Source organism: Cottoperca gobio, chromosome 7 (assembly GCF_900634415.1).
Source record: "Cottoperca gobio chromosome 7, fCotGob3.1, whole genome shotgun sequence".
NCBI lineage: Eukaryota > Metazoa > Chordata > Actinopteri > Perciformes > Bovichtidae > Cottoperca > Cottoperca gobio.
The window spans coordinates 18,505,534-18,521,558 of NC_041361.1; the positions used below are offsets into that span (position 1 = coordinate 18,505,534).

The 16,025-nt window shown below is 42.6% G+C and overlaps 1 protein-coding gene across 1 annotated transcript; it reads left to right on the forward strand.

Annotated features, from left to right (window-relative positions):
• Positions 1-3,441: 3,441 nt before the first annotated feature.
• Positions 3,442-16,025, forward strand: LOC115011155 (uncharacterized). The gene is made up of 12 exons (XM_029436163.1): positions 3,442-3,490; positions 5,562-5,680; positions 8,562-8,639; positions 8,764-8,954; positions 9,556-9,640; positions 9,726-9,878; positions 9,949-10,062; positions 10,400-10,500; positions 10,662-10,808; positions 11,316-11,450; positions 11,760-11,887; positions 14,025-16,025. The coding sequence occupies exons 2-12, from the start codon at positions 5,566-5,568 to the stop codon at positions 15,697-15,699; spliced, it is 2,922 nt and encodes a 973-aa protein (XP_029292023.1). The 5' UTR covers positions 3,442-3,490; positions 5,562-5,565; the 3' UTR covers positions 15,700-16,025.

Below are 16,025 nucleotides of genomic sequence, written 5' to 3' on the forward strand. Positions count from 1 at the left end.
TTATCAATTATTATTATCAATTATTTTTATTATTATTTGTAGGCTAATAGAGCAGACACTGTGTTTTTATGGGATATATGTAATAGCCCTGCTTGTTTTTACGAAATATCTGTATTGACTGCAGTCATATCTATCACCCCTTTATTTAGCCCACTGCCATGCAAGCCACCAATTAAAGCTTGGCGAGCCGCGCAATGAGTAACACTGCTTTGGCGGGACGGTTTTGGCCCCCGGACCGCATGTTTGACACCCCTGGGTTAGACCCTCTGTTGTTCGCAGTGGGGGAGGTGCCCCAGGCTTCCACGGGATTTTCTTCCTTTGAGCTGTCGTTCGGCAGGAAGCCACGGGGTGTTTTGGACCTAGGTCCGAGCACGAGTAGGAATGAAGTTTAGTACTTCCTGGACCTGAGAGGAAAAACTCCATTCACTGGGCCAGCTATCTTAAGTCTTAAGTGCTTTGAGGAATATTTATGTTTTGTATAATATCAGTGATAGATTATGGAAGTATAGTATACAGGTCAGCAGCAAAAACATTCATAACATCAGGCAACGAAAGACTATGCTTTGGGGCTATTAAGACTTCTTCATATATAGCAATCCAAGTGGAGATGGGAGAAGTACCACTAAACCTCAGTTAAAAGCAGATAATGATGAATCACTGGGCAAGTCTACAAGGTTACAAGGAAGAAGAAGATTCGACTACGAAAGCCCTTAGACCATGTTGGGAACATGGGAAGGCAAAGGAAGAACGTTATGTTTGAGCAGCAAGTAAAATGAAAAAATAAATGGGATTACATGAGAAAACAAATAGTACCACAGTACCTTACCCAGTTACTCCCACATGGTTATTCCCCCGTGTACTTAGATTCCTATATTCAAAAGAAATAAAATAAAAGGAAATTGGGCAGATACAGTTGAAGAAAGACTAAGAACATCACACAAAACATTTCATATATCCCTTGTGTTGTCCTCGGGTCATTCTGACCCCAAATTAAATCTATTGCCATCAAAATATGTTTTTTATTCATCAAATGGTCTGAAAATAATATGAGTTGTTCAATACTATGCTCTTCACGATTAAAATACATGTTAAGGAATTTTATTGAATTATGTTTTTTTTTATTGAATTTAATAACTGTTGTCCTCAACAACAAAAAACAAACGGGACTTTTCTCACAGATGTTGGGACCCCAGCGGACAAAAGGTGTATGGCAATCGGGAGGACAACACGAGGGATACACAGATGGATCAAAGGAGCCTAAGAATGGAAGTACTGGGTTTGCTTTTGTTGAGCCAGATTTAAATATAAACATTAAAGAAAAAACACCAGATCACTTAACAGTATATACAGTTAAGATGTTATTGACAATGCAATTGGAAATGCATTGCAGTGTATAGATCGTGTGCATGTGACGTCACGCTTACGTCCCAACCCGTAAATCAGCCATGTTGGTTGTATATACACAACCAAGACTGCGGCCGTTCACGTGTGAGTTGCTACAACGCTTCGTAATTTTCTTTGTATTTAAACGTCTAAGATTGAAAGAAAATGCCAATCTTGTGCGCAGTGTATAATTGTGGTAATAACGCTACTCGTGACCCAGAGAAACGGTTCTTTAGATTTCCTAAAATCATCAAAAACAACGATCCACAAAAGAGGGATGAATTGCTGTCTACCGAATGCCATAAGCTGTGGTTTAGCAACATAAATCGTGAGGATTTAACAGAAGAAAAAGCACAATTCACCGTGTGTGTGGCGTCCACTTTATATCTGGTAAGAGTTCATGCTTAAGCTATGTTTTCAATGTTTACGTTAAACATTTGTGCTTATGATATACCTGAACACTGTAAGACCTTATTTTTCGTCACCAGGAGAAGCGGTCTTTTTTTGGCCGAGGTAAAATCCATATCGCTGACTGGTAAATAAGGCACTTTCTTTACATGTGATGGCAGCCATTTGCTCTTTTCTTCTGGGCATGTTTTTGTTTTGCTTATTCTTGAGACTACTTCACTTGCGAAAAGCAAAGCACCAATGTGAGAACATGCTTCGCTTAATCCAGCCATACAATCACAGTGTGCGAGGATAACATCGCCGCTCTTCTCACTCACAAACCACGGCTTGAGCGGTGTATCTCGCGCTCTTTGAGAGTGATTTACACGGGCATGGACGAGCACCCTGTGATCTTTCAGGAGTTTGGTAATAAGACTACCAACCCAGCCAGAAACAAAGAAATTATAAGCATCTAAACTCTTGTATGCCTTCATGTGTGCGTTGGTTGCCCACGACGTTTGTAGCACAAGGTAGTTCACAATATCCGGATATTCAATCAGCGGTAATGAATCTAAATCCTCAATATAATCCGACGGCTTTAGCGTGTACGGGTCACGGCCGCAAATTTGAACTTTTTCTCTGAAACTTGCCTTTGCAGAGGACTCCAGAGAGTCAACATACTTTGAAGAAGTCAGAGTTGTATTGCTGTTGTTGTTCGCTTTAGACGCCATTGCTGATTTGTTATCCAACCAACATGGAGTCGCATGCATACGTCACACAGTTTTGTCACGTGTTTGCACACTACCTATAGAGCAAAATAAGCGAAAAGGTTCATAGTATGTTTCATTATTTATTCAGATTCATTATCAGCGCAGGTGTCAATCCAGTCCATGTCATCCCAAAACAGACCATATATACTCTATGAAATCTATGAATCACTATACAGACTAGATTATGTAGAGACAGAAGAGGCATTAAGGGGGACGCAATGGCTGACTCTAGCAAAAAAGCTCTGAAGCAGGGACGTGCCGTCAGGGGAGGCAGAGCCTCCCCCATCATCATGAAAACTAAAAAAACAAATAACAATAAAATAAATAAAAATGTATATTTGTCCACTGGTCTGTGCTATAACTGCATTTTCTGTATGATTCCAATAATGTTGATAATTGTTATAGTCAAAATCGCTGACTTTGTGTATTCTGTTAGATACAGGAGAGATGCGAGCTGCGGCAGCGACGAGCTGAGCCTTCCCTCGGAATTGCGCAATCTAGGTTGAGTGCATGCATTTGGCGCGTGCCTGTTGCTATCTCTCTGTATGTCGCCAACATAATGTTTACAGACACTTTAATTATGCGTCCTGGCTTTCCATAGTCCAGTTAATGTATGTGTGTAACATATTTAGTCTTGCTGATGTGACATAAAACCACAGAGAAAAAACACCAGGTGAGGCACTGAAGAGGGCGCATGTGAGCCCACAGGTTCGTGTAGCTGCTCTTCTTCTACCAGAGACGGTAAGCACCAACAAGCTACTGCTAGCTAACATCAGAGTCACGTGCAGTGTAGCACCAACAAGCTACTGCTAGCTAACATCAGAGTCACGTGCAGTGTAGCACCAACAAGCTACTGCTAGCTAACATCAGAGTCACGTGCACTGTAGCAGCGTTTAGTTTAGTTTGTTTCTCCGACTGAAGGCTAAAAATTGAAGATTTTACAAGTAAAGGTAAGACCACAATTTTATTGAAAATATGATCTGACTAAGAGAAAACAATCCAATATTTAAATAAAAAACTAAATTTGACCTTAAATAAAATATGATTTTGTCAAAATCAAAATAGTGCAGTCTGTATTAACATTAATCAAAGCATCAGACTAAAAACGCTATGGAGGGTGCACAGCAAATACATGTACCTCTCTGAGCCGCTATAAATGTAACCTTCTTTTTTGGCCGAATATGTAGCTTACTGTGTGTATAAAGAATGCTGATATGAGATACGGAAAATAACCAGTAATCAATGTTCATGCTGCCAAGAAAATGGTGAATAAGCTACTCAGTTGGGTTCATATATTTCTAAGTCCCTGACCAGCCATGAACCTCACCGCAACCTGAAGCAACTTTCAGTAAAGCTGAAGCTAAAGCAGCAATATTATGCATTTATTTAGTATTGAAGACGGTAATTATAAAGCCTTGTTTGAGTTTTTAAAAGGTAATGAAGAGATTCTTCTTTGTCCGTTTTTTTCTCTGTCCTAATGGAAATAGAAAACTCTGGTCCTCTGGTCCACACGTTATTCAAACACAACACTAGTTGCCACCCGCCATTTAAAAAAAAAAAAACAGCAGAAGAAGAGGATGAAATCCCACTTCCGCTAAACTGTCATGTTCCGCTCGCTAGGTAGTCATCAGTAGTTAGCTAGATTTCGTTATAATTTATTTAGGTTAATTCACATAATACATGACAGGGTTGCTACACAAAAAAAATGCTGGAGTACGGAGGATGAGTTGTAATTTATAACGTTAGACTGAGGAAAGCAGCTGCTCTGTACTCTGTGGTACGGCCGACAGCGGATATTAAGTATCGCCTGCCAGACCCGACACAGCTAGTACTATCTCCTGAGTCCTGATGCCTTTAACACCGAATTTGTCGCCGGCGACACGTTGCACAAGCGAAACTTTGGATTACCGTAATTACGTCATGGTTTGAGCTATCGAAACAATTCTAACGGTTTCTGAAAGCTGAGACTCTGCGCTTTACAGCGAATATCGACTCATTACGGTAATTTCAGCTACGCATCTCCCGGAAGCCCGCGAAACAGCGCCTTTGTTCCGAGCGAATACACACACACAGAGCTGGATAAACACAGACAACACAGCGGAGAAATAGAGCGGAAAACAGCTGATTTAATTTAAATGGAAGCAAGACGGTATGTAAATCAACACATGTATTTCATGGTGACTCATTTAGAACCATTTTATGGCCTGTTTCTGCAGATTTAAGAGTAAAAGACTCGCATTTGTACTGGAAATAGTTTTATAAATTTCAAATGTAACATGCCAAATCTCTTATTCATGTACAATTGCAGTGTTTTTTTGTGTTTTTCTTACACTCTTATAACATGCAGTAAATTGTAAATAACTGCCAGATACTTTTTCTTTTAGGGTTAGGTGTTAAAGGGTTGAATGTCTTTAAATATCCAAAAGCTATTCACTTTAAAATAAACAGAAAAGCAGCTGATATGCAGATTTGAGGCTGAAAACAAACTTGAAAGACCTTTCTGCAGGAAACTTTACTTTAACCATTAATACATTACCATAATATTTGCAGATTATTTTCTGTCTCATCGTTGCTGCTCTACTTTACTGGAGTATTTATATTTCCTGCTACTTTATAATTCTACTGCACTACATCTCAGGAAATATTGGACCTTTTATTACATTTATGTGTTGCTTTATAGTTATTAGTTGCTTTGCATGTTCAGATTAGTAATAGAAAATATAATAAACTAATAAATGATTTATTATAGATTAAAGTTATTAAAATGAGCTCCATCTTTACCATCGGAACATTAAAGTGATGAACACAATCAGTAATTATTGATACTTTAAGTATATTTTGACAATAATACCTTTGTACTTTAATAACATTTTGAATGCAGGACTTCACTGTCCCAGTGTTTGTATTCTGTGGTGTTATGTGACCTCGGTCTTTAATGAAGTCCATGTGCTATGACTGAAAGCTCGAGAAGCTGCTAAAGGTCAAAGTTGTGTTTAATTTATTCCTTTGATGTTTCCGTAGCAACATGGATACAGAGCTGTTTATGGAGTGTGAGGAGGAGGAGCTGGAGCCATGGCAACAGGTGGAGGACGGCGTGGAGGAGGACGAGATGGACTACTACAACAACTACTGCGAGCCAGGTGACACACACAAAACGATTCTCGATGCCAACTTGATATCACAATAATAACAAATGACTCCATGAACTCAACTTCCTTTATTACTTCAGACTTCTGTCAAGAAGTGAAACGGCTCAGAATTCATCTAATATCTGTTTTATATTGAAAACATCGTCAAACATCTGAACAGTGACTAAGAAAGCTTGTCAGCGGCTGTATTTCCTGAGCACGAACACCAGCATCCTCACAAACTTCTACAGAGGAACCATCGAGAGCTTGCTGACGGGCCGCAACTCTCTTCAGATAGTGGTGGCAGCAGAACAGCACACCATTAACAACAGTCTCCAGCTGCGGTGCCTCCAGAAGGCACACATCATCATAAAGGACCACAGCCACCCAGCAGACGATACAGGACCACCAAGCCATCAGGACCCACAGACATCCCCTGCTGTCTGCACTACATAAATATAAATTAATATTATTATTTATTGTACTGCACAGTCTCGTCTCGCAGGGTATTTAACTTGCAGTGGTCAAACGATTCTTTTTTTGTTCAATGCAAAGAAAAGGCTGTTTGTCTCATCTGTCAAGAGGCGGTGGCGGTATTCAAAGAATACAATCTGCGCCGACACTATGAATCCCGTCACAAAGACAAGTATGATAACTTGCAAGGCCAAATGCGAGCAGACAAACTCTCAAAGCTAAAAAGTGGACTGTTAGCTCAGCAGAATACATTTGTACGCCAAGCTCAGCTGAACCAGTCATCCGTTCGAGCCAGCTTTCGGGTTGCTCAACTGATAACAAGCAGCGGTAAACCTTTCACTGATGGAGTTTGTCAAGAAATGTTTGAATGCTGTCACGGAAGAGGTGTGTTCCGAGAAGAAAGATGTCTTTAATGCCGTGAGTCTGTCGGCGAGTACAATCACCAGACGCATTGAAGAAATCGGGGGTAATGTATATGCCCAGCTGCAGCAGAAGACGAAAGAATTTGACTTTTTTTCATTAGCACTGGATGAGAGCACGGACGTGCAAGACACAGCGCAGCTGCTCATTTTTATTCGTGGAGTTAGCGCAAACTTTGAGATGTGCGAGGAGCTGGCAGCCCTCCAAAGTCTCAAAGGGACTACAGCGGGGGAGGATATTTTCGGCAAAGTATGCCAAACCATGGAAGAGTTGGACCTAGACTGGTCAAAGCTTGCCAGCATCACGACTGACGGGGCTCCTAGTATGGTGGGCGCGTCTCGGGGTCTAATAGGACGCATGAACCGGGAGATGGAAGAACAGGTCTCACCGCCCCGCTACATGTCCACTGCCTAATTCACCAGCAAGCACTGTGCTGCAAAGTGTTGAAGTGGGATTCTGTCATGAAGGTTATGGTGTCATGCATAAACTTCATCAGAGCAAAGGGACTTAAACAGGCAGTTCCAACAATTCCTGTCTGAACTGGAGCCTGCGCACGGCGATGTGCTGTACTACACAGAGGTCCTATGGTTCAGCCGGCGCAGAGTTTTGAGGCGTTTTTACGAGCTGCTACCCGAAATTATTTCGGGTAGCATTTCTTCATTCAAAAGACAAAACGGTCCCAGAGTTGATCGACCCAGAATGGAAATGGCACCTCACATTTTTGACGTGACAGAAATGCTGAACAGCCTTAACTTGCAGCTACAAGGCCAGGGGGAACTCATTTGCGACATGTATTCTCACATAAAAGCATTTGAGGTGAAACTTGCGCTGCTTTTGGAACAAGTGAAACTTAATTTTTTCTGTGAAGAACCCAGAGAGGGTGATTTGGTTATTATTTATTTCACAAATAGTATTATTTATTTTCTGACTTTCTTTTCTGTGAAGATCCCAGAAAGGGTTATTAATATTTGGTTATGTGTGGCTTTCTGGAAAACAATAAATGTTTACGTTTAGGCACCCCTGCGATCGTCACACTTTTTCTGTTACAAACTGACCCCGGCCCCCATCAGAGAAGGGAAAAGTTATGTGGCCCTCACAGGAAAACGTTTGGGGACCCCTGATTTAGCTGAAGCTTTTGTCCAAGGCGACTTACAATAAGTGCAAACAATCATGAGGATATCAGGTAAACAGTGTGCGTCCCCTGAACGTGTTGATAGTGAGTTTACTGCGTCCCCTGAACGTGTTGATAGTGAGTTTACTGCGTCCCCTGAACGTGTTGATAGTGAGTTTACTGCGTCCCCTAAACGTGTTGATAGTGAGTTTAATGCGTCCCCTAAACGTGTTGATAGTGAGTTTAATGCGTCCCCTAAACGTGTTGATAGTGAGTTTACTGCGTCCCCTGAACGTGTTGATAGTGAGTTTACTGCGTCCCCTGAACGTGTTGATAGTGAGTTAAATGCGTCCCCTAAACGTGTTGATAGTGAGTTTACTGCGTCCCCTGAACGTGTTGATAGTGAGTTTACTGCGTCCCCTGAACGTGTTGATAGTGAGTTAAATGCGTCCCCTAAACGTGTTGATAGTGAGTTTACTGCGTCCCCTGAACGTGTTGATAGTGAGTTTACTGCGTCCCCTGAACGTGTTGATAGTGAGTTAAATGCGTCCCCTGAACGTGTTGATAGTGAGTTAAATGCGTCCCCTAAACGTGTTGATAGTGAGTTTACTGCGTCCCCTGAACGTGTTGATAGTGAGTTTACTGCGTCCCCTGAACGTGTTGATAGTGAGTTTACTGCGTCCCCTGAACGTGTTGATAGTGAGTTTACTGCGTCCCCTGAACGTGTTGATAGTGAGTTTAATGCGTCCTTTCAGATTTTAGCGCTGGGCTCAGTTTTTCAGCGTTAGTTGAGTGTAAAAATCCCCTTTGTCCCGGGCAATATCTCACATTTTCAGAAGTATAGCCACACACACATTAACAACAACACTTGTATGTCTGTTTCTGTAGTGGAGGATTCTCGTTCTCCTCTTCCAGCCTCTGAGACTCCGCCCCCAAAGATGCCTCCACCCCTCCCACCTCCAACAGGTATCTGTGTGTGTTGTGTTGTGTTGTACTGTAGTGTTTGCTGAAGCTCTATTGTCACTAGCAGTAACAACCTGCCCGGGCTACAGACTGATGCTAACTCTGAGTTCTTGTTCTTGCTCCTCAGCTTCCCCTCTCTTGCAGCTTGTCTCCTCTTCCCTTCCCGCCTCCCTTCATCCCCCCTCCTCCTCCCACTCTCCCCCACCCCTGATGGCTCCGGCACCGCCCCTCATCCTGACGCAGACAGCGGAGGGGAAGTTCCTGCTCCAAGCAGCCCCGGGGACACACCACGGCTCGTCCATCCTCCTCACCACACAGGTACACAAAACAAACACGCCCTCTCTTTTATTCTGCGGGTACTCGATCTGAATTAATTACGTATTTTTATACTTCTTCTCTAGTTCCGTTCATTACCTGATGTGTGGACGAATATATTTATTTCAACATTCATCTTTAGTTTCTCTTCATGTCTCCGCTCTGTGTTATCTCAGGAGCGCCTGCTGGGAATTTCTCCAGATTTGTCACAAACGTCGACTCAAAGACGAACTGAGGACATTTTGGGGGTCAAATGTTTGAAACGATCAAATGAGGAGGGGATCCCTCTCTCAGGACGCATATATATATATATATATATATATATATATATATATATATATATATATATATATATATATATATATATATATATATATATATATATATATATATATATATATATATATATATATATATATATATATATATATATTATATATATATATATATATTATATATATATATATATATATATATATATATATATATATATATATATATTAATATATATATATATTAATATATATATATTAATATATATTAATATAATATAAGTGAATAGAAAAGCTCTGTGTGTTTAATGTCTGTGATCTTGTGTATGCAGGGTTTCCCGGTGATGAACAGTGGCGCTCCTCTGCTGCTGAACCAGCAGCCGGGTCAGACTATGCAGCCGCTGACTTTGATCCAGTGTAGGTCACCTGGACAACTGCAGGTCACCTGTACAACTGTAGTTCACCTGTAGGTCAGCTGATCAATGTTTTCTGTCCCCCGCAGCCCCATCGTTGGGTCAGCTGGTCCGGCCCAGCATGGGCGTGTCCCCGGTCCTCCCCCAGGGCAGGGCAGGCCCCGCCCCCTCGAGAGGCTCTGCCTTCACCACCATGCAACTGCCCACCCTACTGATTATCCGCAACAGCACGCCCAGACCCGGTGCGTCAGCTGTTTGATCAGAACTGCTGACTGACTAATGTTGGATTATTAATGTTTCTCTTGTTTACAGTTAACCTGCAGATAACCCAGGTGGGCGGGGCTAACCCCCTGAAGCTGGCGGGCCCCCCTGCCCTCCCTTCCAGCTCGGCCAATGGAGTCACCAGATTCACCTCCTTCAGCAGCGGTACGGCTTCAGTTATTCATAGTGACAAAGTACTTTTACTCAAGTACTCGATACTATTCTTTTGTACTTTACTGCAGTTTTATTCTCCTTCAGTCAGAAACTCTGATCCTCAACAAGTTAAATAAACCTTAACTGCTAAAAACTTTTAAACATAAATAAATATACCAGGTAAATATCAGGACTCACCTGTGTGTCTCTCTCTCTCTCTCTCTCTCTCTCTCTCTCTCTCTCTCTCTCTCTCTCTCTCTCTCTCTCTCTCTCTCTCTCTCTCAGGACTCACCTGTGTCTCTCTCTCTCTCAGGACTCACCTGTGTGTCTCTCTCTCTCTCTCTCTCAGGTATGTGTCGTATTTGTGAGTGGGCGTTTGAGAACGAGCCGGCCTTCTTGAATCACATGAAGTCAAACCACAAACCAGGAGAGATGCCCTACGTCTGCCAGGTGGGTCTGACCTGTCTGTCCTCTCGTTAACCTGTCTGTCCTCTCTGACCTCCTTAACCTGTCTGTCCTCTCTGACCTCATTAACCTGTCTGTGCTCTCGTTAACCTGTCTGTCCTCTCTAACCTCGTTAACCTGTCTGTCCTCTGACCTCGTTAACTCAGGTGTGTTCATATCGCTCGTCCTTCTACTTGGACATCCTGCAGCACTTCGCCAGCTTCCACAGAGACTCTCGCTTCCTGCTCTGCCTCTTCTGCCTGAAGGTGACCAGAAACCCCACCAGCTACCACCAGCACCTGCTGAAACACCAGGTAACGCACAAACACACACACACTGCTCTTTATATCTCGGAGCCTCTTTCAGCGCTGATTAATTATTTGTCCCCGTCCTCACCTGTCTGATGTGTGCAGGTGTGTTGAGCTACTTGGACAATAATCTTTTCATGCAGCTCGTCTTGTAGTGAAGTGTTCGGGATGATTTGTAGGACAAATTACATGTAAAGAAAATATTTAAATGTATAAGCTCCAGACTGCCTGGTACAAACAGTAAGTCGTTATTTTGAGTGTTGATGGAGCTACAATGTTAGTTTAGCCCTGATCAACCAAACTCTATTTAGAAAACAATAATTTTAAGAGTTGTTTGCTTGTCGTCTTGCGGACAGACCTGACTGCATTTACTGATCGGTATCATTATGTAGTCATTTCTGCATTGTGTGAGCCTCCAGATGATGTGATGAATCTGTGACTGACCAACACGTGTACAGAGCAGCAGGTTTTTTCTGCCATGATGAAACTATGTCCTCTGTCTCTGTGTCTCAGATCAACCAGGCCTTCCACTGTAACAGATGCCGTCTTCAGTTCGTCTTTCTGAAGGACAAGATGCAGCACAAACTGGAGAACCATCGCAGCTTCCGGTGCCCTGCTCAGCTGGAAGAACTGCCGCCGGGGTCAAAGGTCAGAGCCCTCGAGCCTCATTTGTAATTCTTAACGTTTTCATCATGTTGTCTGTTAATACACATCTCATCATTTAGTTAGAATCTGTCAGCTGTTGGTGACACACACATCACACACTATGGAGACACAAAATATAACATTTAGTGACGTATATAAATCCATATTGACGTTTTTTCAAAACATACTTTTAAGCTTTTTAATAAAGGACTAAAGTTAAAAGATTTAACTCGGTGAAAGTGAAAATATTATTAATATATATAATATTAATAAAATGTATATTTTTGTCCTCTGACGACATTTTCTAAGCAGAGCCCCGCCTCCCTCATCCAGCCAATCAACATCAAGACGGAGAAGTCCCCCGTCCACAGGAGCCTCCCCCTCCAGAAATCCCCCCGGTCCCTGACCAAGAGGCCGGTGAGCCGCAGGCTCCTGGACAGGTGAGACGAATCTTTAAGGCAGGGGTCACCAACCTTTTTCTGAATAATACGAAGGGCTACTTGTTTGATACAAACTTCCTGAATAACATAGTTGCACGGTTCACCTTTAATGATAATGTTATCATTAATAATAATAATAATAAATATTCATATATATGAAGAGACTGTCTGATCACATATTAATGTTAATTATTCCTCACAATGATTATTAACAATGATTTACCATGGTAGGAAACAGATACATTTAAACATGCAACATTATTATTTATGTTCTCAATCTATTCAACATTTTAAAGTCAGAGTCATCACATCTCTGATATTTCTGTAAATATCTTTATTGACAGTTTTGTATGAATGAGTATGATTTTGTTCAAAATCACAGCAGTTATATTTTAGTACAAAGTTATATTTTAGTACAAAGTATCACTTCTGTAACATTGTATAGGAAATCATTAACTGTCACATCTTCAGATCATATCCTGTTTGTACAAACACTAACTTTGTAACATCGAGAGAGTGGAGATCACATCGGAACCTTTCTTCTCGTCTCTGAACAGTGTTTTCAATAACATCATTGCACCTTTCAAGACCTCTCCGTCCGAAAAGGCTTTCTTGTACTTTATTAAAATAATGTGCAGCTCTAAATGAAGCTTCCGTTGCTTTCTGTGACTTGTTCACCGGCCTGGTGAAAAGAGATGCTGCTGCTCAAAGCTGCTTTAACTCTCGGCTTGTTCTGCCCGCACCTAGCGCCCCATCGTAGCTGCTCCTGCTAGCTTGTCTCAGCGAAAAGGGAAATGGAGATTTAGCTTGTGCGTGGAATTGAACTCTAACCCCAGACAGGGTACAGAGTATACATAAAACATTTTTGTTTTTTAAATTCTATATTGTAATTTTAAAATAAAGAATAATTCAAGTGTTATTGATTTTTTTTTTTTTAAACGGCAAAACAATTAAATATAAATTGGTGACTTGTGGGAACATGCTCTGCGGACGACCAAGTGCCTGCGGGCACTGCGTTGGCTACCCCTGCTTTAAAGTCTTTCCGTGGTTCCTCCGGGTGAGTTAAAGTTAAAGTTAAAGTTTTAATTAAATCAGGGTTCCTTAGAAAGCCCCTCCAAAGCAGTAAACCTAGGGGAAACACTGAAAGCGTTGAATCCATTGATCTGAAAATAAGACTTTAGCTGCTATTAAATGTCTTTAAAGTCTCATGAATCATTTTTCAGATGACGCAGATTAAAATGTTAAAATAAATGGTAACATCGATTATATTAAAAAAAAAAAAAAAGATTTACCAAACGCCTCTCGCTCTACCATCACTCAGATCAGAAATAAAGAGTCAAATTGTTTTTAAATGTAATTCTGAGTGTCTTCAAAAGAACTGATGAAGGATCACCGTGACGATCTGTGATGTGTTGAATCCTGCTGCTGCTCACTCTGCTGTTATCAAACTAACTTCCATCGTGTAGTGATTCCTGACCCCCACTAGGGGTCACCAAATCCTCACGGGGGCACGAGGCCGTCCTTAAACAAAACAATCCAATCTTGTGGATGATGTTTGGATTAAATGTCTGGAGGGACGAACTTCCTGTTTACGTTATAGATTCGGTCTCTGCAAGACGATAAAGGGACTCTCTAATCTTCATAAAATGTGAGTTTATTAATAATAAATTCACTGGACACAGTAAACAGCTCTAAATTAAAGGGACAGTTCAGCCCAAAATGTTTATCAGTTCTGTTATTAACCCTTTAACACAGAGTGTGTCGCCGGCAACACATTGCGCAAGCAAAACTTGTAATTACGTCATGGTTTGCGCTATCGAAAATATTCCAACAGTTTCTGAAAGCTGAGACTCTGCGCTTTACAGCCAATATCGAGTCATTACGGTAATTTCACTTATGCCTCTCCCGGAAGCCCGCAAAACAGCCCATCTGTTCTGAACGAATACACACGCAGCGCTGGAGAAGCACAGACAACAGAGCGGAGAACAGCAGATTTAATTCAAATCAAAACCGAGACTGTATGTAAATCAACACTTGTATTTCATGGTGACTTGTTTAGAACAGTGTACCAAGTCTATAAGTTTGTACTAGGTGTGTAATTGTACTTTCTATGCGTAAATGAGCGTATCTTCTTCAGTCCTAGCAGAGGCTGTGGGGAGGCTGAAGCTGGAGATGAGGAAGTGTCCACCAGAGGTCACATTCAGGACCGGAGAGGGAGAAGCTGTGGGGATGCTGTCAGAGACCGAAGCCGCTCACCACATCAGAGGTGGCAGACTGAGGCAGAGCCCGATGATGGAGTCCCTCAACCACCGAGGTTCAACCCCAAACGCACCCCAGGTGTCCAACCCCCTCTCGATATGGGAAACCCAGCACCAGGTGAAATCTTTTCCCACTTTTTTGATGCTACAGTTTTCAAACTCCTCTGTGAAAACACAAACAAGAATGCAGCCAAAAACCGGAAGAGAGGGAGAAAGTTCCTCTGGACTGAAATAACTCCAGAAGAAATGAAGAAGTTCATAGGCATGTTGCTGTACATGTCAGTTTTGGACCTGCCGAAGATGAGCGACTTTTGGCGTAAGAAAACCATCTTCCATGTGTCATTCCCTGCCACCGTCATGTCCCGAGACCGGTTCATGGCCATTTTATCTAATCTTCATATGAGTGACCCAGAGAAAAATGAAGAAAATGATCAGAAAAAGGGCACCGAGGATTATGACCACCTCCACCGGGTCAGACCTCTCATGGAAATGATATGCATTAACTGCAAGGCCATCTACCACCCAAGACAGCACATTTCAGTCGATGAGAGGATGGTTGGTACAAAGGCCAGGCTCTGCATCAAGCAGTACATGAAGGCCAAGCCAACAAAGTGGGGGCTGAAGTTTTTTGTGCTTGCTGACATGAACGGCTACACCATCGACTTCAAGCTCTACACGGGAAGGTCCAAGACAGCATCAGGGAAAGGGCACTCTTTTGATATTGTAGCGGGACTGGTAAACAAAGACTACCTGGGGTCTGGGTATATTATCTACACAGACAACTTTTACACCAGTCCCGTCCTCTTCCGACACCTGAGCCAGCAGGGATTTGGCGCTTGTGGGACATACAGGAAAGGAAGAATTGGTGTCCCCACCACCCAAGAAAATGCACTCACCAAAAGATCCCCACGAGGCAGTATCCGGTGGATCAGGGACAGGGATCTTCTGTTTGTGAAGTGGATGGACACCAGAGAAGTGTCCCTATGCTCCACCATCCACCCAGTGTACATGGGGGACACAGTGCAGCGCTGGCAGAAGACAGGTGATGGGCCAAAACAAAAGCTCTCTGTCCCCAGACCCACCACAGTTACAGAGTACAACAAGTACATGGGGGGAGTGGACACCTCGGACCAGATGATTGGCACAAATTCAGTCCACCGGAAAACCAGGAGATGGCCCACCACTGTTTTCCAGCATCTGGTTGACATCGCTGCGACAAACTCCTTTGTCATCCACAAGGCCCGCTGTGTCAGCCTGCAGCAGCAGAATCCGATGACCCGTCAGCGTTTCCAGGAGGAGCTCACTGCACACCTCCTTGGAGTTGACTTGAAAAGTGGCCCTCAGAAGACCCCAGGTAAACACCTACCTGTCCCCACAAGCAGCAGACAGACCAAAGCGCAGAGAGCCAGCATGGGGCGGCAGCGCTGCAAACTCTGCAAGAGGAGCACTGCCTGGAAGTGTGAGGACTGTGATGTGGGCCTGTGTCTGCAGCCAGACAGGAACTGTCACTGGCAGTACCACCAAGTGAAGAGAGGAGAGATTACAGCAGATTGAATTAAAATGGAAGCGAGACGGTATGTAACTCGACACTTGTATTGCGTGGTGACTTTTTTAGAACAGCGTACCAAGTCTGTAAATTTGTAATTGTACTTTCTATATGTAAATGTGCGCATCTTCTTCAAGTAGCCTGTGTCCTAGCAGAGGCTGTGGGGAGGCTAGAGCTGGAGAGGAGGTGTCCACCAGAGGTCACATTCAGTACTGTAGAGGGAGAAGCTGTGGGGATGCTGGAGCTGAAGATGAGGTTTCCAATTGTGGAAAAAAACACCTGTACATAGTTTCCATTTTATGGCCTGTTCTTGCCCATTTAAGAGACAAAGACT